Source organism: Coregonus lavaretus (genome assembly GCF_964263955.1).
Source record: "Coregonus lavaretus genome assembly, chromosome: 6".
Lineage (NCBI taxonomy): Eukaryota > Metazoa > Chordata > Actinopteri > Salmoniformes > Salmonidae > Coregonus > Coregonus lavaretus.
In genome coordinates this window covers 55,077,056-55,100,456 of record NC_139993.1, presented here as the reverse complement: position 1 = coordinate 55,100,456, position 23,401 = coordinate 55,077,056, and the positions used below count along the sequence as shown (strand labels likewise).

Here is a 23,401-nt window from a genome sequence, read left to right as displayed (position 1 = left end):
TCTTTATGTAGTGTTGTGGTGTCTCCCTTGTCGTGTGTTTTGTCCTATAATTTTTATTTTTAATCCCAGCCCCCGTCCCCGCAGGAGGCCTTTTGCCTTTTGGTAGGCCATCATTGTAAATAAGAATTTGTTCTTAACTGACATGCCTAATTAAATACAAATAAAAAATAAACCCTTTTTGGTGCTAGGTAGAAGAACCCTTTGCAAAGGATTCTACCTAGAACCTTCTATGTAGGGTTCTTCATAGAACCCCCTGTATATGGTTCTACCGATAACCATTTTATCTTTGGAGGGTTCTTCCTAGAACCGACAATGAACGGTTCTACCAGCCTTTACAATGATTTTTTTAATGACAATAATTACATAGATCATAAGGCCTTTCTTTGGGGCCTAGTTATACCCTAACACAATGGTGTTGGGAAACTCCTGGTTTACAGGCCACACCAGGCCTGCAAATCACATTATGCTGGCTTGCAAAGTGATGTGTAATTCTTATTGGAATCCAGAGTTAGGATATTCAACAAGTGTAATTTTTTATAACCCGAAACCTGCATTCAGAATGACTGCCAGGGTAGGGAAGATTGAATACTAAGACTACCTCAATCATCTAAAATGGATAACCATCCCAGTAATGGGTGCAATAAATCCAACTACTAACAGATTAGATTAGTTTAGAAAAATGTATGTTATCTATCTTTGTGTAGCATAAAATTAATCAACCAATCAATGTACATGCAAAAACACAGATATTAAAATAAACAAATCTGAAAATCACCCTGCAATAGAGCATGCTGGGAAATATGATATATGGCTATGTAGAATCCTTCTTGCCTTCCAAAGAATCCTTATTGCCTTCCAAAGAATCATCAAAGAACCCTTTCTTCCAAAAATGGTTCTTAGGATGTTAAAGTTTCTAGGTAGAACCCTTTGCCTTACAAATAACCCTTGTCTTCCAAAAAGGGTTATTTAGATCAAAACTGTTCTTGGTAGAACCCTATCCCTCCACAAAGAACCGTTTTGGAACCATTTTTTCCTAAGTGTGTACTACACATTTGCTCTATTTCAATATTTGGTTGGCTGGTTCTGTGACAACCAACTAAACTTTCATTAGACCTTGATCCACTATATACCAACATCCTACAAGTTGAACAAAAGTTGTTGTCTCTAGTGAATAAATGTGATAATTGATTTTTTTTAGATGTAGGCCTAAATTAGAACGTGAGGATGATGATGATCATTGGTGCCTTTTGTAATAAGCACACATTCAGAAACAATATACATTAGTGCGTCAGACACATAACAACAGTGAAATAAATAATGCATATGTCCTAAACATAGCAACGCTTATCATTGGTGAAATTAGGAGTTTACGCCAGAATAGTATTGAACATGTATGATTTGAATAGCTCAAATCTGTTCATGCAAAGAATTGTTTGCTGTTCATGCAAAACATTTTTTGTTGAAATTGTAGATGAACAATCTTTACCTCCAGCGAACTGTAGAGTGCTGCACTAAATATCAAATCATCACCCTCTCTGCTATCGACAGGTACTGTCTTGCATAGCAGCATAAATAAGGAATTCCGGGTAGCTAAAAAGTTGTTTCACAACCATAGAGAATGATAGAGGCCTCTAGTGGCCAAAAGACAGTTTCAGTATGGGCAGCGCTATTGAGGGCTTCCACCATTTTAATGTAGTTAACCGGGTGGTACTTCCAATTTCATTGGCTGATCCCTCCTGGTGGAGTCATGTCCAACCGGGTCATCAGGAGGGATCAGCCAATCATGAAGAAGAAAATGTACTACTTTAAAATGGAGATTGCCTCAATGGCGTTGGCAATGGTGTCTTTTAAACATTTATTTTGAATTTTTATTTATTTAACAGTAACATGTAAAACACAAAAAAAACAGAACAGCCAGAGGGATTCCTGGCAATGCTATCACAGACGCTAAAATGGCACAGATACAAAGTTGAGTCCTCTATCTATCTATATGTTCACAGCAGCACGCTGAGTTGCACACCAGCTGTATCGGCCGCTTTGAACAATGGTTGTTTCACATAACAAAATGCGCGAATCACAGGTTGTAAGGTGAGATACTTGGGGTTAGTAAAATTATCACAGCCATTTAATTGCCACTCGTTACCTCGGAGTATTCATCTGGGTCGGGTCACCCTTGTGAATTTGCAAGGGTGTAACGTTAGCTAAGCTAGCTTGATAGTTAGCTCATTGAAAACAATGACATAACTGTTAGAAGTTAGCTTACTGCTGTGCTAACACCTGACTTGTGCAATACTAACCGGAAAATCACACCACCCGAGATAAAAACTCTTGCCAACCTGACATGGATTCAATAGGAATAGAATACAACTTTATTTATCAATTTGCTTGCAGGTTATTAATTTTAACCCACTGGCATTACATTCATCATATTGCATTTAGATGTAGGCTAAAGCTACAGATAAGTCTAGTTATGTAGTCAAATTAGAGCCAACCCTTTTGTACAATTTACATTAAACATGCCATCTGCATTTTAACTGCGCTCAGATTAGTCACTGATAATTAGACCAGTTGACAGACATGGTTTACAGTGCAACACCATCATGTTGTGACTGTGGCAAGAGCCTTATGAGGACTCTTAGTAAGCCTGTGTAATCTACCCACATCCTAGTAGTCTGTTGCCTAGCGTCGGGTTTTCAAGACTATCATGCTATTTCTATTTTCTCCTGCTGAATAATCCTAATTGTCTTGTTATAGTTGTACCTCACAGGCTATGTATGGCATGCCTCCTGTTATGCTGTCAATAATGTGTTGTCTCTCTTGGTGTGTGTGTGTGTGGTCTCTCTCGGTGTGTGTCTCAGCTCTCAGAGGATCCAGTCAGTTAACACCAATGCAGAGCGCAGCCTGGAGGGGTTCAAGGCCCATGCAGTCTTCCAGGAGATCAACAAGAAGCTGGAGGAGGTATCTTCCTTCATTACTGTGTGTTATCTGTTTCAGGTGTCATCTATTGCAGTTTATGCTACAAACCCTCATCCTGTTTTCACACCAACATGCTTAGACCTCTTTTCTGATCCTTTACCTCAGACCATTTCCTCCACACTACAGCCATAGTATAAGGGTTAATTATATAGGTCGTTTTCAATAAAACATCACAATACGTTCGATTTGGCTACTGGGGGCCAAGTAGACCCCCAGCTACATGCCATTTTCAAGGGATTGTTAAATATAGTTATAACTATACTGAACAAAATATCAACGCAACATATAAAGTGTTAGTGCAGTTTTGTCACACAACACAATGCCACAGATGTCTCAAGTTTTTAGGGAGTGTGCAATTGGCATGCTGACTGCAGGAATGTCCAACATAACTGTTGCCAGAGAATTGAATGTGAATTTCTCTACCATAAGCCGCCTCCAACGTCGTTTTTAGAGAATTTGGCAGTACATCCAACTGGCCTCACAACCGCAGACCATGTCTAACCACGCCAGCCCAGGATTTCCACATCCTGTTTCTTCACCTGTGGGATCGGCTGAGGAGTATTTCTGTCTGTAATAAAGCCCTTTTGTGCGGAAAAACTAATTCTGATTGGCTGGGCCTGGCTCCCCAGTGGGTGGACCTGGCTCCCAAGTGGGTGGGCCTAAGCCCATCCATGGCTGCGCCCTTCCCAGTCATGTGAAATCCATAGATTAGGGCCTAAAACATTTTTTTTCAATTGAACGATTTCCTTCTATTAACTGTAACTCAGTAAAATCTTTGAAATTGTTGCATGTTGCTTTTATATTTTTGTTCAATATACATGCTTTTCATGATCAGTAAACATCAATGATCATGTAATTTCAGATACGTGAAGGTACCCATCCATTTGACATGTGGCTAGCTAAGCTAACATCATTTAGCTTGCTTCATCAGAGATTAGGTAGATTGCAAAGTAAAACTTTATCAGCTAACAGTACCACGGCAAATGTGCCCTTCTGCTGCTAGACAGGCAGAGCCCACAAAAGATGGGAAATTAACCTAAACCACTCATAGTTGTCAGGTATAGTTCACTTTTATTTTATATCACTTAATTGTTTCAGATGGACTACATATTTATTTGTTGGATGGTTCTCCCATTGAGCAGGTTCCCGCCTACAAATATCGGGCATTTGAATTGACAAAGACTTAATGTTAAAAAAACATATGGATGAGCTAGTTAAAAAGCTAAGATTTAAAGTGGGCTTCTTTTTTAGAAATAGATCTTGCCTCTCCCTAAATAGCAGGAAGCAGATTGTACAGTCAACATTCCTGCCAGTTCTTGATTATGGTGACACCATTTACCAGATTGCAGCAGAAAGAGCCCCTGGTCTCTGGTGGCTCCCTGTTTTAAATTAAGGTTTAAAAAAAATACACTACCGTTCCAAAGTTTGGGGTCACTTAGAAATGTCCTTGTTTTCTAAAGAAATACATTTTTTTTGTCCATTCAAATAACATCAAATTGATCAGAAATACAGTGTAGACATTGTTAATGTTGTAAATGGCTATTGTAGCTGGAAACTGCTGATTTTTAATGGAATATCTACATAGGTGTACAGAGGCCCATTATCAGCAACCATCAGTCCTGTGTTCCAATGGCAAGTTGTGTTTGCTAATCCAAGTTTATCATTTTAAAAGGCTAATTGATCATTAGAAAACCCTTTTGCAATTACGTTAGCACAGCTGAAAATTGTTCTGCTGATTAAAGAAGCAATAAAACGGGCCTTCTTGAGACTAGTTGAGTATCTGGAGCATCAGCAATTGTGGGTTCGATTACAGGCGCAAAATGGGCAGAAACAAATATCTTTCTCCTGAAACTCGTCAGTCGATTGTTGTTCTGAGAAATGAAGGCTATGAAGGCTATTCCAAGAAATTGCCAAGGAAATTGCCAAGGAACTGAAGAGCTCGTACAACGCTGTGTACTACTCCCTTCACAGAACAGCGCAAACTGGCTCTAACCAGAATAGAAAAAGGAGTGGGAGGCCCCGGTGCACAACTTAGCAAGAGGACAAATACATTAGTGTCTAGTTTGAGAAACAGGCGCTTCACAGGTCCTCAACTGGCAGCTTCATGAAATAGTACCTGCAAAACACCAAAACACCAGAAGGCCAGTTTTATTGCTTCTTTAATCAGCACAACAGTTTTCAGTTGTGCTAACATAATTGCAAAAGGGTTTTCTAATGATCAATTAGCCTTTTAAAATGATAAACTTGGATTAGCAAACACAATTGGAACACAGGACTGATGGTTGCTGATAATGGGTCTCTGTACACCTATGTAGATATTCCATTAAAAATCAGCTGTTTCCAGCTGCAATAGCCATTTACAACATTAACAATGTCTACACTGTATTTCTGATCAATTTGATGTTATTTTAATGGACAAAAAAATTGCTTTTCTTTTGAAAACAGGGACATTTCTAAGTGATCCCAAACCTTTGAACGGTAGTGTATATAAAAAAAATATCAAATTAATGGTGGCCAATATTGAGAGATATCTTTAGGCTACCCTCACATATCTGAAATTACATGATCAATTGATGTTTACAGATCATGAAAAGTATGCAGTTACGTGCTGTATAACTGATCTAAATGTGCGCAATTGTTTTGCATAGAATAATCAGAAATGTGTAGGTCTAGCTATGCTCTTCAAGAGGTGATGATATTACAAACAAATAGTTAACATTTAAGGCCCTTGAAAACGGCACAAAGTTGTCAATGGTTTTAGCAGAGCTGTGGGTCTCCTTGCTCCCCAGCAGGCAAATCGAACACGCTACACCTTATTGTGACGTTTTATTGAAAACAACCCATTGATCCTACATGAAGAGAAACATTTCCATTCCAATAGACTCTCTTTCGACTTCGACTGTAGCACACTTGGATCCATTCCCGGAAACAGGCTTTCCCCTCCATGTCATACAATAACCAGGTTTCCATCCATGTTGGATAAAAAAAATGTAATGACAGGCCTGATGTCGACAAAAGAAAATATGCTAGACAAGGTGGGATATTTTTGTGTCGGTGAAATGAATTATGCGAGAAACGCTTTTACGTGCAAATATTGATATAAAAACCATACGGACGTAAACTTGGAGTCACGAGATGACATGTTGCATGGTCTTCCCACTACGACTCATCGTGAAAGCATGCAGTTTAATAGGCTGCAGATGAAATAAGTTATGATGAACTTCACAGGGTGGTGAAAGTGCAAGGTGATGAGCTTGATGCTCCTTTCTAATAAATATCGAGGGTCTTATTCTGGTGACATGATAATCGATGCTTGGCTGCCATATGACAAAATAATCATGTAGGCTATACTTGCGCTCTAGCCAACAGCGTGCATGGCTAGAACGCACGTGCCAATACCGGAGTGGGCACACTTGCTATGTAACGGAACATTTTTTTGTGAGAAAAACATCAGTAGAGTTGAAAATGCGATGGAAACCCATTTAACTAGTATTTTTTTATTCGGTACATGGGAAGTTACCCGCAAAAGGTATTTTTATGTGCACTATGTCATCACGCACAGTCTTTCATCTGCGACAAGTCAATTTGATGGAAACATCTCTGGTGGGAAAATGCACATTGTTTTCATGCGGATTTTAGAATACTCGCATGAAAATCTGTCGCCAATTGGATGGAAACCTAGCTTATGATATAAGTTGTTATGCTGTTTTGAATCAATCAGATAAATGGTTCTGCACTCTAAATTGTGTGTTCATCTGCAGCTGCTCTGTTTCTGACCTCCTTACTACTATAAACATCACAAGCTGGATGATGACAGAGCTCTCTCTCTGGCGCTCTCTGTCACGCTTTCGCTTTTTCTCTCTTTCCCTCTCCCCCTCTTCTCTCGTTCTCTCTCGCTTTCTCTCGTCCTCTGTCACTCAAGCTCTTTCGCTTCCTGTCTCTCACTTTCTTTCTCTCTCTCGCTCTCTCTCTTGGTCTCTCGCCTTAACTCAGCCAAGCCATCAGCAAACAGCAGTCTGTTGGGTCTAAAATACACAACTAGATGTCTATTAAACATATATAGACAGAATTAAACGTAACTAAACCAATCTGCAACTCTTTTGACTCAGGATGTGCGACGTCATCTCCACTCAAGGAGGTTTTCCTCTGTTGTCCTACTTTTAGATTTTCCATCCTTGTGTAAGTCTGTCTGGCAGCAGTGGAGTGGTGCTATCTGGTTCCCATTAGGATCGCTCACTGTGTTTTGGTATTATGTTATTCCACTGCTATGTATGTGATTATCCACAGATTAATACAATATTGAAACCCATCTGTACTGTGAGAATATGTAATTACAGAAATAAAAAAAAGTCCTATTCCTTGTTACACATGTTCAGAAAATAGTTGTCCAGTAGCCTAATTGATCGTGAATGTATGAGTAGCATGTCTGTGTTTTCAGTGTGTTTTTTCAGTGTCTGTGCTTTCAGTGTCTGTTTTCAGTGTATTTATCAGTGTGTTTTTTCAGTGTCTGTGTTTTCAGTGTGGTTTCAGTGAATGCTTTGTTCTTTTATTGATTTTATAAAGCACATGGATTAAAAAAATGGTTTAACTGGATGTGAAATGTTATGTCTGGGATGAATAAGAATATTTATAACCGTCTTCAGACATGACATGATAATAAAAACTGCTTTTGATTGATGAACACAGTACTTATGATCCTAATTGTTATGACTTCTAATACCTTGTATTTCTCTGTAGGATGGGGAGTCATTTGTGAAGAAGATCGGAGGGGTGTTTGCCTTTAAGGTGAAGGATGGTCCGGATGGTCAGGAGGCGACCTGGATAGTAGACGTGAAGAATGGCAAGGGTTGCGTTCACAATGACACAGGTAAGAACAGCAAGGGCTGCATCCACAACGACAGGTCAGAAATAGCGGTTTGGTCCATATTGAGAGTGAGAATGTAAAAAGCTGAATTCACAAAGAAACATATGTAGTGAAAAAAATCAAGTTGTATTTTCACAGGCTGTGTCATGATTTTTGTGGTTTTTAATTTACAGTATTTTATGATCAATAACCATGTTTTTTTTCTCAATCTCTTTCTGTATTTCTCTCTTCCTTCCTCTCCTCCGTCCCCCCTTCTAGCAAAGAAAGCAAACTGCACCATTGCCATGTCAGACGCAGACCTGCTGTCCTTGATGACGGGGAAAATGAACCCACAGACAGTAAGTATTGGCCTTGATGGGGTGTGATTAGACTCAACAAACTATTTTCCCTATAGTTGTTAGTAGCTGACTTCTGCTGTTATGATTTGAGGGAGTTAATACGCTGTATTCCAGTCAGTCTCATGGTGATAACCTTGCACATGGACATCACCAGGACCTGACCTTTGGGTCTTTAGCCTGAATGATTTTGGGTCAGCCCCAAAACTTTTGCGCTGCTGTAAAAAAAAATGGTTGTCAACTGAATGCGCCATTTAGTTTGTAGAGCTGTGGTAACGTGAAACTCCCGAAGTCATCTAACCATTATAATCAGGGGTGTAGTGCTGGCGGTGAGCAGCGGAGGCACACTCCGCCACTTCTCAGAATGGTGCGGTGTCTCATAAGATCACTTAATGATTCATTCGTATTCTACATAACAAACCGAATATAATAGCATAGATAATGTTAGGCTACTGTTAGACCAAAAACACCACTTAATTTCTTATGACAATTTAGGATGATTGTGCTGAAATGCTTTTTTTCTCTTGTGTACTCAGCGTCCACCATAGGTCAGCAAATGGTCAATGGTGAAATAAAAAACCGTACTATGGTATGCTAGGTAACAAGCTTCACTGATAGACTGCGTTGATGAAGTCAGTCAAGACTCTTGCTATGGGGCCCAGTGAATCTTTATTATCCTGGTCCCAGACCTGTTTGTGCTGTTTGTCATGACAACCACCATAGATAGGACTTGGCCAGACAGCACAAACAGATCTGGGAACAGGTTAAGTCTTTATGGCTCCTTTAGAAGTGGCTTCCTTCTTTCTTGGCCCCCATGCACATCTGTTGGTCTGTCCATTTAAAGGGACCTGGGGGGGAAATAGTTCCCAGAGGAACCCAGTAGAATGCAGCACTAGCCTCCTGACAGGTGCTCAACTTAAAAGAGCCTATTACCCTTGTTGTTTGGTTAAGTGGGACATGTTCTGGAATAAATAATGTGTTCAATATGAGTAAGGCTGCGGTCAATGACCGTGTTATTTCACTTTTAATTTGCTCTGCATGTAGGTATGTGTGATTGAGTGGAATTTCTTATACCATATTGTAGTATACGAACTCAGCTCTGATTTTGTGTTGCCTTATGCTGTCTGTAAGGTCAGTTCATAGTGACCTTCATAGTGCGATGATGTCATACTTAGATCTATAAGTACTATTCTCTATAATTATTTTCCAGAGTCCATTTCTTCTTCTTCTACACTGTCAGTTTATATAAAGCCTCTTTTATAATGGAGGATAGGTGTCTTTGGAACTAAGGACACCCCATGGCTTCTGTTACCATGTGTCCGTTGAGTTCTGTACTCGCTTTAGTTTCTTTTCATACAAATCTAAAGACTCAGTCATGATTTCCGTCCTACAAGCAGAATGTGGGGGACATGCACTTCAGAGAACGTGTTCACACTTGTGGCTCTGATCACTATCGGATTGAGCTGAGCATTGGGTAGTACAGGGAGAGATTTGAGCAGGGTGTATTGGTAGTACAGGGATTTGAGCAGTGTGTATTGGTAGTACAGGGAGAGATTTGAGCAGTGTGTATTGGTAGGACAGGGAGAGAGTTGAGCAGTGTGTATTGGTAGGACAGGGAGAGAGTTGAGCAGTGTGTATTGGTAGGACAGGGAGAGAGTTGAGCAGTGTGTATTGGTAGGACAGGGAGAGAGTTGAGCAGGGTGTATTGGTAGTACAGGGAGAGAGTTGAGCAGTGTGTATTGGTAGGACAGGGAGAGAGTTGAGCAGGGTGTATTGGTAGGACAGGGAGAGAGTTGAGCAGGGTGTATTGGTAGGACAGGGAGAGAGTTGAGCAGGGTGTATTGGTAGGACAGGGAGAGAGTTGTCCATGAGGGCTGCTGTTTTAGTTAATCTGGTTTCACCTTCCCCAGTGGTCTTTTACACTCACTCAGTTCTCCAAATACACTAGAGTCACTGTGCCACTGCTGCCTGCCACACATGACACAGTCAGTCCCCAGCCCTCCTATAAGCCCCTCTGGTCTGTAGAGCCTCCTGCTCCTCCTCCTGCTGCTGCCCCACTTTCCACTCTGAGGTTAATCTCTCCACTTTAACTCTTTAAACGAGGCAGGAGCACACACATTACTGGAGTGAAGTGCAGGTCAGGAATCATTTCCATTCGTTTTGTTTTCCAACCAGCTCAAGAATAATATTTCCACGCTTTGTTGACTGCAGGGGGATTTACTTTCCACTGCTCAAAATGGAGGTGCTGCATTTTGACGAAGAACAGTTTGGAGAGATGAATTGTGTGTGCAATATATTTTTTCTGTGTAAAACCTACTAAGCTAACATATGGAATTGTTTTAAGATGTTCATACCCTGGATCATTTAGGTAATTGATTTAGAATATTAGACCCCTTTAGGTATAACATATAGAGGGTTTTTCTTTATTTTTACTATTTTCTACATTGTAGAATAATAGTGAAGACATCAAAACTATGAAATAACACATATGGAATCATGTAGTAACCAAAAAAGTGTTAAACAAATCAAAATATTCATTGTATTTGAGATTCTTCAAATAGCCACCCTTTGCCTTGATGACAGCTTGGCACACTCTTGGCATTCTCTCAACCAGCTTCATGAGGTAGTCACCTGGAATGCATTTCAATTAACAGGTGGGCCTTCTTAAAAGTTAGTTTGTGGAATTTATTTCCTTCTTAATGCGTTTGAGCCAATCAGTTGTTGTGACGAGGTGGGGGGGTATACAGAAGATACCCCTATTTGGTAAAAGACCAAGTCCATATTATGGCAAGAACAGCTCAAATAAGAAAAGAGAAACGACAGTCCATCATTACTTTAAGACATGAAGGTCAGTCAATCCGGAAAATTTCAAGAACTTTTAAAGTTTCTTCAAGTGCAGTCGCAAAAACCATCAAGCGCTATGATGAAACTGGCTCTCGTGGAGGACCGCCACAGGAAAGGAAGACCCAGAGTTACCTCTGCTGCAGAGGATAAGTTCATTAGAGTTACCAGCCTCAGAAATCGGCAATTAACTGCACCTCAGATTGCACATCAGAGTTCAAGTAACAGACACATGTCAACAGCTACTGTTCAGAGGAGACTGCGTGAATCAGGCCTTCATGGTCGAATTGCTGCAAAGAAAGAAACACCGATGTAGCTTGGTCACCTTCTACGCAGATGCGGAAGGCCGACATAGGTGGATGCGGTGGATGGAGACGCAGCCCATGCAAAAAAACATATCTCTAGCTTAAACTGACCGGTTTTTATGGGGATTTTTTTATTATGTTACTTAGATTGACGCACGTGTCCGTCAATAGATTTTGTTTATTAATTAGTAGCATTTGTTTTGTTGTGCTATCCCCTCCAAAAAGCTGACAGAGCAGCAGTTAAAGCATTCTCTCGGTCTCTCTCTCTCTGTTTGTCTCTCTCGTCTCTCTATCAGTTCAATTCAAAGGGCTTTATTGGCATGGGAAACACATGTTTACATTGCCAAAGCAAGTGAAATGGATAATAAAGAAAAGTGAAATAAAAAATAAACAGTAAACATTACACTGACAAAAGTTCCAAAGGAATAGACATTTCAAATGTCATTATGTCTATATACAGTGTAGTAATGATGTGCAAATAGTTAAAGTACAAAAGGGAAAATAAACATTTAAGTGTGACAAACATGCAAACAAATAACAAATCAGGAAGGGGGCAAACACTATTTCACACCACTGTATATACAGTGTTGTAACAATGTGTAAATAGTTAAAGTACAAATGGGAAAATAAATAAACATAAATATGGGTTGTATTTACAATGGTGTTTGTTCTTCACTGGTTGCCCTTTTCTTGTGGCAATAGGTCACATTTCTTGCTGTTACGGCACACTGTGGTATTTCACCCAATAGATATGGGAGTTTATCAAAATAGCTCAGTTTCCACCTCATTTTGTGGGCAGTTTGCACAGCCTGTCTTCTCAATAGCAAGGCTATGCTCACTGAGTCTGGTCATAGTCAAAGCTTTCCTTAATTTTGGGTCAGTCACGGTGGTCAGGTATTCTGCCACTATGTACTCTCTGTTTAGGGCCAAATAGCATTCTAGTTTGCGCAGTTTTTTGGTTATTTCTTTCCAATGTGTCAAGTAATTATCTTTTAGTTTTCTCATGATTTGGTTGATTCTAATTGTGTTGCTGTCCTGGGGCTCTGTGGGATATTTTTGTGTTTGTGAACAGAGCCCCAGGACCAGCTTGCTTAGGGGACTCTTCTCCAGGTTAATCTCTCTGTAGGTGATGGCTTTGTTATGGAAGGTTTAGGAATCGCTTCCTTTTAGGTGGTTGTCGAATTTAACGTTTCTTTTCTGGATTTTGATAATTAGCGGGTATTGGCCTAATTCTGCTCTGCATGCATTATTTGGTGTTTTACTTTATACACAGAGGATATTTTTGTAGAATTCTGTATGCAGAGTCTCAATTTGGTGTTTGTCCCATTTTGTGAATTCTTGGTTGGGGAACTGACCCCAGACCTCACAAGGGCAATGGGTTCTATAACTGATTTAAAGTAATTTTAGCCAGATCCTAATTGGTATGTCGAATTTTATGTTCCTTTTGATGGCGTAGAAGGCCCTTCTTGCCTTCTCTCTGATCGTTCACAGCTTTGTGGAAGTTACCTGTGGCGCTGATGTTTAGGCCGAGGTACAGTGCATTCGGAAAGTATTCAGACCCCTTCCCATTTTGTTAAGTTACAGCCTTATTCTAAAATGGATTTAAAAAGAAATAATCCTCATCAATCTACACACCCATAATGACAAAGCGAAAACGGGTTGTAATTTTTTTGGGAAAATGTATAAAAAATAAAACAGAAATAGCTTTTTACACAAGTATTCAGACCCTTTGCTATGAGACTCAAATCTGAGCTCAGGTGCATCCTGTTTCCATTGATCATCCTTGAGATATTTCTACAACTTGGAGTCCACCTGTGGTAAATTCTATTGATTGGACATGATTTGGAAAGGCACACACCTGTCTATATAAGGTCCCACAGTTGACAGTGCATGTCAGAGCAAAAACCAAGCCATGAGGTCGAAGGAATTGTCCGTAGAGCTCCGAGACAGGATTGTGTCGAGGCAAAGATCTGGGGAAGGGTATCAAAAAATGTCTGCAGCATTGAAGGTCCCTAAGAACACAGTGGCCTCCATCATTCTTAAAGGGAAGAAGTTTGGAACCACCAAGACTCTTCCTTGAGCTGGCCGCCCGGCCAGACAATTCGGGGAGAAGGGCCTTGGTCAGGGAGGTGACCAAGAACCGGATGGCCGCTGACAGAGCTCCAGAGTTCCTCTGTGGAGATGGGAGAACCTCCCAGAAGGACAACCATCTCTGTAGGACTCCACCAATCAGGCCTTTACGGTAGGGTGGCCAGACGGGAGCCACTCCTCAGTAAAAGGCACATGACAGCCCGCTTGGAGATTGCCAAAAGGCACCTAAAGGACTCTCAGACCATGAGAAACAAGATTATCTGGTCTGATGAAACCAAGATTGAACTCTTTGGCCTGAATGCCAAGAGTCACGTCTGGAGGAAACCTGGCACCATCCCTACGGTGAAGCATGGTGGTGGCAGCATCATCCTGTGGGGATGTTTTTCAGTGGCAGGGACTAGGAGACTAGTCAGGATTGAGGGAAAGATGAACGGAGCAAAGTAAAGAGATCCTTGATGAAAACCTGCTCTAGAGCGCTCAGGACCTCATACTGGGGCGAAGGCTCACCTTCCAACAGGACAACGAATCTAAGCATACAGCCAATACAACGCAGGAGTGGCTTCGGGACAAGTCTCTGAATGTCCTTGAGTGGCCCAGCCAGAGCCCGGACTTGAACCCGATCGAACATCTCTGGAGAGACCTGAAAATAGCTGTGCAGCGACGCTCCCCATCCAACCTGACAGAGCTTGAGAGGATCTGCATAGAAGAATGGGGGAAACTCCCCAAATACAGGTGTGCCAAGATTGTAGTGTCATACCAAAGAAGACTCAAGGCTGTAATCGCTGCCAAAGGTGCTTCAACAAAGTACTGAGTAAAGGGTCTGAATACTTATGTAAATGTGATATATCCGTTTTTTATTTGTAATACATTTTCAAAAGTTTCTCAACCTGTATTTGCGTTTTCATGATGGGGTATTGTGTGTAGATTGAGATGGGAAACAAGCTATTTGATCCATTTTAGAATAAGGATGTAACGGTATAAAATGTGGAAACAGTTAAGGGGTCTGAATACTTTCCGAATGCACTGTATGTATAATTTTTTTCTGTTTTCTAGGGCTACGGTGTCTAGATGGAATTTGTATTTGTGGTCCTGACAACTGGACCTTTTTTGGAACACCATTATTTTTGTCTTACTGAGATTTACTGTCAGAGCCAGTTTCTCCCTTTCTCTGTTCTGATTCTAATGACTGACTCTCTCTTCTGATCCTCAGGCATTCTTCCAGGGCAAGCTGAAGATCACAGGGAACATGGGAATGGCCATGAAGCTCCAGAGTCTGCAGCTGCAGCCTGGCAAAGCCAAGCTGTGAGGTAGAACCTGGGGTTAGGCAGAGGTTACCTTCCTAGCGCTGGTCTAGGATAAGTGCTTCATATCACAATGCTAACCTTAACCACTAGGGGTTACAACAACAAACCTGGTCCAAGACCTGCACTAAGGGGTAACTTCTACATTTTCAGTAGCTCCACAGCAGCCACCACCATCCAACTAGTAGTGAGAGTAGGGGGGGGGGGGCACTGTAGGAGGAAATGATGGGAGTAGAGGAGGATGAGATGGAATGATGAGACTGTTCTCCACCGCTACCTCTCTCTCTCTGACCCCCTCTGTCTTTTTCTAATATATTAATGACCAGAACACACTAGACTAGAGATATACAGTAGGGCTGCACTCTACTCTCTTTCTCTCCAACTGTGTCATTTTATATTTTTTTCAGACTGATTTATTATGACTCAGAGAAGATCTGTTTGTATGATGTCATTAATTGAATCATGCCCCTCTCATCTTGCGATTTCTGACCTTTTTCCCCTTTTAAGTTTCATGTGTGTATTGGTAATGGAAATAATATTGCTCTTTACATTTGGGACAGGATGAATCATGTCTTATATGGTCTCAGAGCTGTGCTACACAGTCATTTCTCCCTATTCAGCCTTTATGAGAGATGAATGGATAAAACAGTGAAGTGCCTCTCAGGTGTGCAATATTCCCTGGTGTCATGAACAAGTGTAAATACATTGATAAGGTCTCATAATCAGATTCATAATATCTAAAACAGGACTGAATGGATGGACCACTGAAGGTTACATTTATATTTTAGTCATTTAGCAGACACTCTTATCCAGAGCGACTTACAGTAGTGAGTGCATACATTTTCGTACTCTGTTACTCTGTTACTTTCAGCCATGTTTTTGGGACTGATGATGCTAAAGTGATTTCTACTAAATAAACTCACTTACTAATAATCACTAAAATAAGTTTGATTCTCCCTCTTTAGAAATAGTTTACTCCTAGATAGATAGGCATGAAGGAGTGGAGGGAGGGAGATATATAGTGGGAGTTACAGAGGAGAAAGTTGCAGATTCCAACCACCTGGGGCCACGCATATTTATTTATTATTATTTATTTCCCCCCCAATCATTTCCCCTCCTTGACATACAGTATATCACTCTGTTTTTATTCTCTTTATCTAAAGGAGTATATCCCTATGCGGCTCTCATCCTCAACCACCTGTGACCTTTGTCTGACTACTTGTTGACCTGATGTTGTCGACAAACAGAACTAACAGATCTGGCTACCAGTACATAAATCTGAATCCACAATAACACATCTGTTGGACTACTGCTGACCCCGTTTTCTAGGGGCAGAGGGAGGCAGAGTCTTTGTCTTTTATGGTTCCATGGCCATGGATAATTTATGGATAATGTTGAGGAAGGGGTAACCTAACCTAGCAGGTGTAAAAGAAACGCCTGAAACTAGATCCCCTCCATACTAATCTTGACGAGAAGAAAACAAACTTTAAGGGGAGGTTCTCTTCTGCACTGTTCAACCAATCCAGTAAATGTGGAGGAGGAGTTAAGATGGATTGTCACATTGTTAATGTCCATAGGCTCTCTTTACATTTCCCCTGAAAACCGGAATGTCCGGTTGTTGGGGACGCATGCGGCAGAGGTTAAGGAAGGGGAAACATTGGCCAAATGTCTTAAAGTAAAGATTAACCCATTTTTTATGTTATATTGATTTTGTGCATCTCTGAGTGATGTTCTGTCGATTGCCTGGGTCAATTCATGTTTTCATACCGTTCAAGCAGGCAGAAATTCTCCTGGCATGACGTAAAGCCGCTCTCACTACACTGGATGTTAATAGGAAAACGCCTTTTAGATGGCGAAAATGTCTGTCATACATGTCAGATTTCAATACTGGCCGTTGTCATGACGCGGTAGGTTGTCTTCTCTCAAATTAGCCATTGATCATATTTTTTGCGATTTTCCTTCCTCGATAAATTTTTTATTTAACAGAGGGTCTAACACATTCCTCATATTTGTCTGCCTCTTCAGTCTAGGGTGCCGTTGCATGGTGCCGTTGCGAATGTCAGACTCTACTCTGAGGCACATCGATCTGCAGGTTGAACATGGTGAGATTGTAGACTCTTAAACTGATAGTGCAGTTGGTTTAGGCGATTTTACAGCTAACTACTTCACATGCTGATATTGACTTTGGTATTATTGTGTGTAGCCTTGTTTGCTAGCTAGTTAGCTAGCTAGCTAGCTAGCTAGCCAGCCTGCCCATAGAGAGAGCATTGCATTGTGGGTTTTGTGGTTGACTTGAGCTGCAACTGATTTCCACAACGATTTTCACATTGCTACCAACCTTATTATAACGACAAAATGAAACCTTTGTTCACAAAAAATAAGATTCACACATATTAGTTTTATGTAACACTGTAAATTATAGAGATTTGGGTGGATTTTTCCTTTAAGGCAACCTCTGGGGTTTATTGTGTGAACAGCGGTGATGTGTTCGCAGGAAATACAGAAGTTCGTCTAAGGATGTGCAGGCTGGAGGCTCATCATGCCAGACTCCTGTGTCCAAAGTCAAAACGTTTGTAGATATTTGTTGTGCAGGAACACTGGGGAGCAGCAATATTCTATGTCTATTGGAATAAATAAAAATATCTGTCTACTTTCTGCCCAACACCGGTTATTGAGAGTTTCGTTTTCTAGATAGACTCCTGTGCCAGTCGGGGTTGAAACTCAAAAATGTACAAAGGCATTGTATGAAGGAGTTTTCACACCATTCATTCAGTTTCCTTTAATCAATACATTGAGGTGGTACGGTTCAGATCTGATTGAGCAAAAGTGGTTGAAAAGACGTCATTGTTCCCTGTGATGGCAAGGTTGACCTAAAAAAGGACATCAGGTGAGAAAGTCTCAACTTGTTTTTGTAGTTTCCTAATGGTCAGCTGCCCTGCAGAGCTACCAACCTTTTCTGAACTTTCTACCTGATGTCACCTAACCAGGAGGCAGGCAGTTCTTGATCATTGGTGTCATCCTGCTCTGAGGGTTCTGCTCTTTCTCTCTAACCCCATTCACCTCGTTCCTGGTTCTATACACTGCCACACGTTTAGTTTTTCCTTTGTAAATGTGAGTAAGAGAGCGTAAGAGAGCGAGTGCGAGAGTGTGGCTACAACAGAAATCTGTTAACGAGCTCTGACCCAGATTCCACTACGTACTGCAGGACTGGCTTGGCTCTGGCCTGATTTTCTCTCACAGGCCTCTTCTGGGTCCAGCTCTCTTTAGTTGGACTAAAGGGTTGCAAAACTCACTTAGTATAGCTACCACATCAATGACTGCTTTTAGGACTGTCAAACTGTTCATGTTTTGTAAAATATTCTGCCTTTTAAGGGACTGTACATTATTTATAATGAGGAATACCTGGAGAAAATCTGACCGCCCTTCAGGAAAATATATTTTTACCCTACCCTCCCTGAACGCTTATTTTGACCCTCCCCTATACCCAAAATAATAATTGAAGCATAAAGTGGATAGCAGAGAACATGCCTACTTTTTACCCTCACTCCTAAGACAGGCCAGAACCTTATATATGCAGTTTTAGAAACTGTTCTTCGTTTTGTAAGCATTACATGGCAAAGTAGCCAGAAGGTTGTGGGTTCGCAGACCACTGCAGACAAGGGTAGGGGTGAAAAGATAACCATTGTAATAAAAGCACTGCATGAATCTATCATCTTATTTGCGGTCTGCGAAAAACTTGCCTTTTATGAATGCATTTCATGCAATTCTACATAATTTCACTTGACTGGAGACCAGCATAATATTTTTTAATACCACAACAGAGCAGTACTGGAGACATTTGGATTTCTAGACAGGCTGTTGTTAAAAAAGAGGGTAGTCTAAGTTTGGAACAGTGCTAAAGTTTTCTATCAACTGTAAAAATGTAGCCCAACAGAAACAGTTACAACTGAAATATCTGATTATCAATGAATTCGAGAAAAAGGGGTTTGTTGTTTAACACAGTAGCCTCATATCATCAGGTAGGCCAATATACACTTTTTATTTATTTGGGAAACTATAATTTTCTAATTAATTTTGTTCCATGATGTTGTTACAAAATAGATTTGTGTTGACTGTGATTAGGGCATGGGAATTTAAGAGCATCTTCTAGACTAAATTAAGAAACTAGGCATGCATAGCTCACCGCATGATCCTCAAACCAAAGACTGGTCAAACTCGTGTATCAAAAAGTGAATTCAAAGGCACTGTAAAATGACTGTATAGCCTAATAACGCATTTTTCGTTTAATTATTATTTAGTTCTAAGTAACTATTTAAAAAAATATATAAATATTATAGAGCGTAAATGCAAAATGTATATGCATGTTGTTGAAGTGCTGAGCGCTCCTGCCAGCCTGTAGTGTCACAAATGCTTCACAATTGATTTCTTAAATGGCAGGCTATAGCCTTGAAGAAATAATAATAATAATAATAATAATAATATAGCCTAAATAATTCTACCTGGCTTGCTCCTGACTGACTTAGAGTTAGTATGTTTGTTACGTATGGTACGATGTGCTGTACGTTGTTATGGTTTACGACAGTGTGCTGCTTTACGGATGAATGTGTTGTCAGAATGAGTGGCACGTCATTAAACAAGAGAGTGATGTACAACGTGAAACTGTGCAGATGTGAGTTCTTCTACAGCTAGGCTAGATATACAGTGGGGAGAACAAGTATTTGATACACTGCCGATTTTGCAGGTTTTCCTACTTACAAAGCATGTAGAGGTCTGTAATTTTTATCATAGGTACACTTCAACTGTGAGAGATGGAATCTAAAACAAAAATCCAGAAAATTACATTGTATGATTTTTAAGTAATTAATTTGCATTTTATTGCAAGACATAAGTATTTGATCACCTACCAACCAGTAAGAATTCCGGCTCTCACAACCTGTTAGTTTTTCTTTAAGAAGCCCTCCTGTTCTCCACTCATTACCTGTATTAACTGCACCTGTTTGAACTCGTTACCTGTATAAAAGACACCTGTCCACACACTCAATCAAACAGACTCCAACCTCTCCACAATGGCCAAGACCAGAGAGCTGTGTAAGGACATCAGGGATAAAATTATAGATCTGCACAAGGCTGGGATGGGCTACAGGACAATAGGCATGCAGCTTGGTGAGAAGGCAACAACTGTTGGCACAATTATTAGAAAATGGAAGAAGTTCAAGATGACGGTCAATCACCCTCGGTCTGGGGCTCCATGCAAGATCTCACCTCGTGGGGCATCAATGATCATGAGGAAGGTGAGGGATCAGCCCAGAACTACACGGCAGGACCTGGTCAATGACCTGAAGAGAGCTGGGACCACAGTCTCAAAGAAAACCATTAGTAACACACTACGCCATCATGGATTAAAATCCTGCAGCGCACGCAAGGTCCCCCTGCTCAAGCCAGCGCATGTCCAGGCCAGTCTGAAGTTTGCCAATGACCATCTCAATCAATTTTCAATCAATTTTATTTTATATAGCCCTTCGTACATCAGCTAATATCTCGAAGTGCTGTACAGAAACCCAGCCTAAAACCCCAAACAGCTAGTAATGCAGGTGTAGAAGCACGGACCATCTGGATGATCCAGAGGAGGAATGGGAGAAGGTCATGTGGTCTGATGAGACAAAAATAGAGCTTTTTGGTCTAAACTCCACTCGCCGTGTTTGGAGGAAGAAGAAGGATGAGTACAACCCCAAGAACACCATCCCAACCGTGAAGCATGGAGGTGGAAAAATCATTCTTTGGAGATGCTTTTCTGCAAAGGGGACAGGACGACTGCACCGTATTGAGGGGAGGATGGATGGGGCCATGTATCGCGAGATCTTGGCCAACAACCTCCTTCCCTCAGTAAGAGCATTGAAGATGGGTCGTGGTTGGGTCTTCAAGCATGACAACGACCCGAAACACACAGCCAGGGCAACTAAGGAGTGGCTCCGTAAGAAGCATCTCAAGGTCCTGGAGTGGCCTAGCCAGTCTCCAGACCTGAACCCAATAGAAAATCTTAGGAGGGAGCTGAAAGTCCGTATTGCCCAGCGACAGCCCCGAAACCTGAAGGATCTGGAGAAGGTCTGTATGGAGGAGTGGGCCAAAATCCCTGCTGCAGTGTGTGCAAACCTGGTCAAGACCTACAGGAAACATATGATCTCTGTAATTGCAAACAAAGGTTTCTGTACCAAATATTAAGTTCTGCTTTTCTGATGTATCAAATACATATGTCATGCAATTAAAGGCAAATTAATTACTTAAAAATCATACAATATGATTTTCTGGATTTTTGTTTTAGATACCGTCTCTCACAGTTGAAGTGTACCTATGATAAAAATGACAGACCTCTACATGCTTTGTAAGTAGGAAAACCTGCAAAATCGGCAGTGTATCAAATACTTGTTCTCCCCACTGTAACATTGGTGACGAAGATGGCTGAATTCAGCTTGCCACCACCATTCCTCGCCGTGCCTGGTGAACCTCCAGTCCCGTGGAATAACTGGCTTGAAAGTTTTAACACTTATCTCGAAGCTATGGACTTTTCTACAATCTCCGACAAGCGGAGGACAGCACTGCTCCGTCACTGCCTTGGTACACAGGGGCAGAGGATTTTCAGAGTGCTTGGATCGGCTCCTACATTCACCGCTGCAGTCAGCCTCCTACGGAACCACTTAGCCGGGAAAGAGCGAGTGCTCCTTCGACGCTACGGAAAAGACACCAACGGCCGGGTGAGTCCATTCAAAGCTACGTGGCTAATCTGAGGGATTTGGCTAGCTCTTGTAACTACGGGACACTTCAGGACGAGATCATCAGGGATCAGTTGATAGAGGGGACGTTATGTGAAAAGACAAGGGAGAAACTGCTTTTGGAATCAGATAATTTACAACTTGATGGAGCTATTAAAATAGCACTCCAGGTTGAAGCGGCTTTGGAATGCTCTACTATGCTAACAGACAGCTCTGCAGCATACACTCGGCCCCCAGCCATATGGCTGGCTGTTCACGCTCCAAACTGACCACCAGTCCCTCACGACGCTACTGTTGGCATCAGGAACTGGCCATAAGCCACTTCGGCTCACAGATGGGCTGACCGCCTCAGACAGTATGACTGTCAGCTGAAGTTCACTCCGGGGAGGGAGAACATGGTGGTAGACCTCCTCACACTCCTTTGACGCTCCTACTCTGACCGTCTTGCCAGACGACAACGAAACAGAGCTCGTGCAAATGCTCTACGCTCCCCTTCAGTCAGTCGTCTCACTGGAGGAGCTGAAGCAAGCATCGGAACAGGATCCCACACGGTCTACCCTGCGCACCTACATACGCACTGGATGGCCAGCACAGGTGCTGGAAGAGCTGGCGACTTTCACCAGGGTGAAGGACAAACTTTCTTGCTGGGAAGAAGTCTGTGTCTCTCGAGGATTTTGCACTGTGGTCCCGAGTGGCCTGCTTGTGCGTTTTTCTATCCATGGCGCACGAAGGTCACTTGGGCATAGTGAAGGTCAAACAGCGATGTGGAGACCTTGTGTTGTAGCCAGGCATCAACCATGACATTGAAGCCCTGGTCAGGGATTGTGCTGCATACCTCCTCAGTGAGAAAACAGTCCGCCCACCCCCCCTGCAGCCTCTCGCATGTCCGTCCCGCCCCTGGGAGCACATCCAGCTGGACATCTGTGGCGAGATCCATGGACACGCAGTCCTTCACCATCAGCGCTTCCTGCTGGTGGCGTATGACCTCCACTCTAAGTGGCCAGAAGTGGTTCCTGTCGTAACACAGCACAGGCCATCGTGGACATCCTAGACAGGCTGTTCACAAGGTGGGGCCTACCCCTCACCCTCACCACGGACAATGGGCCCCAGCTAACCTCTGCCGAGTTCTCCTCATATCTCAGCAACAAGAGAATCAAACACATCCGCACGGCCTACTACAACCCACAAGCTAACGGAGGGGTGGAACGCTTCAACCAGAACGGCAGCAGAGCGCACCTGATCCAGGGGTGCACGTTCCAAACTGCTTTGAATCAAACGCTAATGCACTACAGAGCAAGCAAACGCATAACAACACAGGTCTCCCTGGCATCTCTCATGCTAGGTCGTGAGATGGAACTGCCACTGGACAGACTCCGACCACAGAGAGTAGCTGAACCGTCAACTAGGCGCACCCAAGAAAAGCAGGCAGTGACCAGGCACCAAAGAGCAATGAAACAGCGTTTCGACAAGGCACACAGGGTGAAGAAGTCGATCATCCAAGTGTCAGACTGGGTCCGAGCCCGACGGCCTCAGCGGTGCAACAAAATGGCCTCATTCTGGTCGGACCCCTTGCAGGTCAGTCGACAACTGGGGCCCGCCACCGTCATGATGAGCAATGGATCACGCTGGCACGCCAGCCGCCTCAGGAAAGTTCCTGCCCCTCAAGGAATACGAGGCGGTCATATAGGCCAGAGACGCCACCTGATGGACCTCCTCCACCACTACCACCCGAGCCCCAGCCTTTGTGGGCTCCCCAAGGGCCAGAGCCACAAGCAGTGGCGGTTGAAGAAAGGCCTATACGGTTACGAACTCGCCCTGCTCATCTGGGGGACTACTTAACCTCTTTTCATTCTTAGGCTCCGTTAGGTGTCTTAGTCAACCTCCAGGTTAATGGACTGAACTGGCTAGTTTGGAGAGTCCT

General features: G+C 42.2%; 1 protein-coding gene across 3 annotated transcripts; it reads left to right on the top strand.

Moving 5' to 3' along the window:
- Positions 1–1,802: 1,802 nt before the first annotated feature.
- scp2b (sterol carrier protein 2b) lies at positions 1,803–19,366 on the top strand. Of its 3 annotated transcripts, none has more exons than XM_084164655.1 (6): positions 1,974–2,088; positions 2,859–2,958; positions 7,714–7,843; positions 8,099–8,178; positions 14,623–14,719; positions 16,739–19,366. In XM_084164655.1, exons 1-5 carry the CDS (start codon positions 2,045–2,047, stop codon positions 14,716–14,718), a joined length of 450 nt encoding a protein of 149 aa, XP_084020781.1. In that variant the 5' UTR covers positions 1,974–2,044; the 3' UTR covers position 14,719; positions 16,739–19,366. The 3 variants fall into 3 exon arrangements, 2 of the variants coding, with proteins under 2 accessions (XP_084020782.1, XP_084020781.1); XR_014613437.1 differs by having other exon boundaries at positions 1,975–2,088; positions 14,623–16,620; XM_084164656.1 differs by having other exon boundaries at positions 1,803–2,088; positions 14,623–19,366.
- The last annotated feature ends 4,035 nt before the right edge of the window (positions 19,367–23,401 follow it).

Coding starts and splice junctions, on each gene's coding strand:
- scp2b (XM_084164656.1), top strand. CDS start 2,045: ATGGTTGTTTCACATAACAAAATGCGCGAATCACAGGTTGTAAG. Junction 2,959..7,713: donor TCAACAAGAAGCTGGAGGAG/GTATCTTCCTTC, acceptor ATTTCTCTGTAG/GATGGGGAGTCATTTGTGAA. Junction 8,179..14,622: donor GGAAAATGAACCCACAGACA/GTAAGTATTGGC, acceptor TCTGATCCTCAG/GCATTCTTCCAGGGCAAGCT.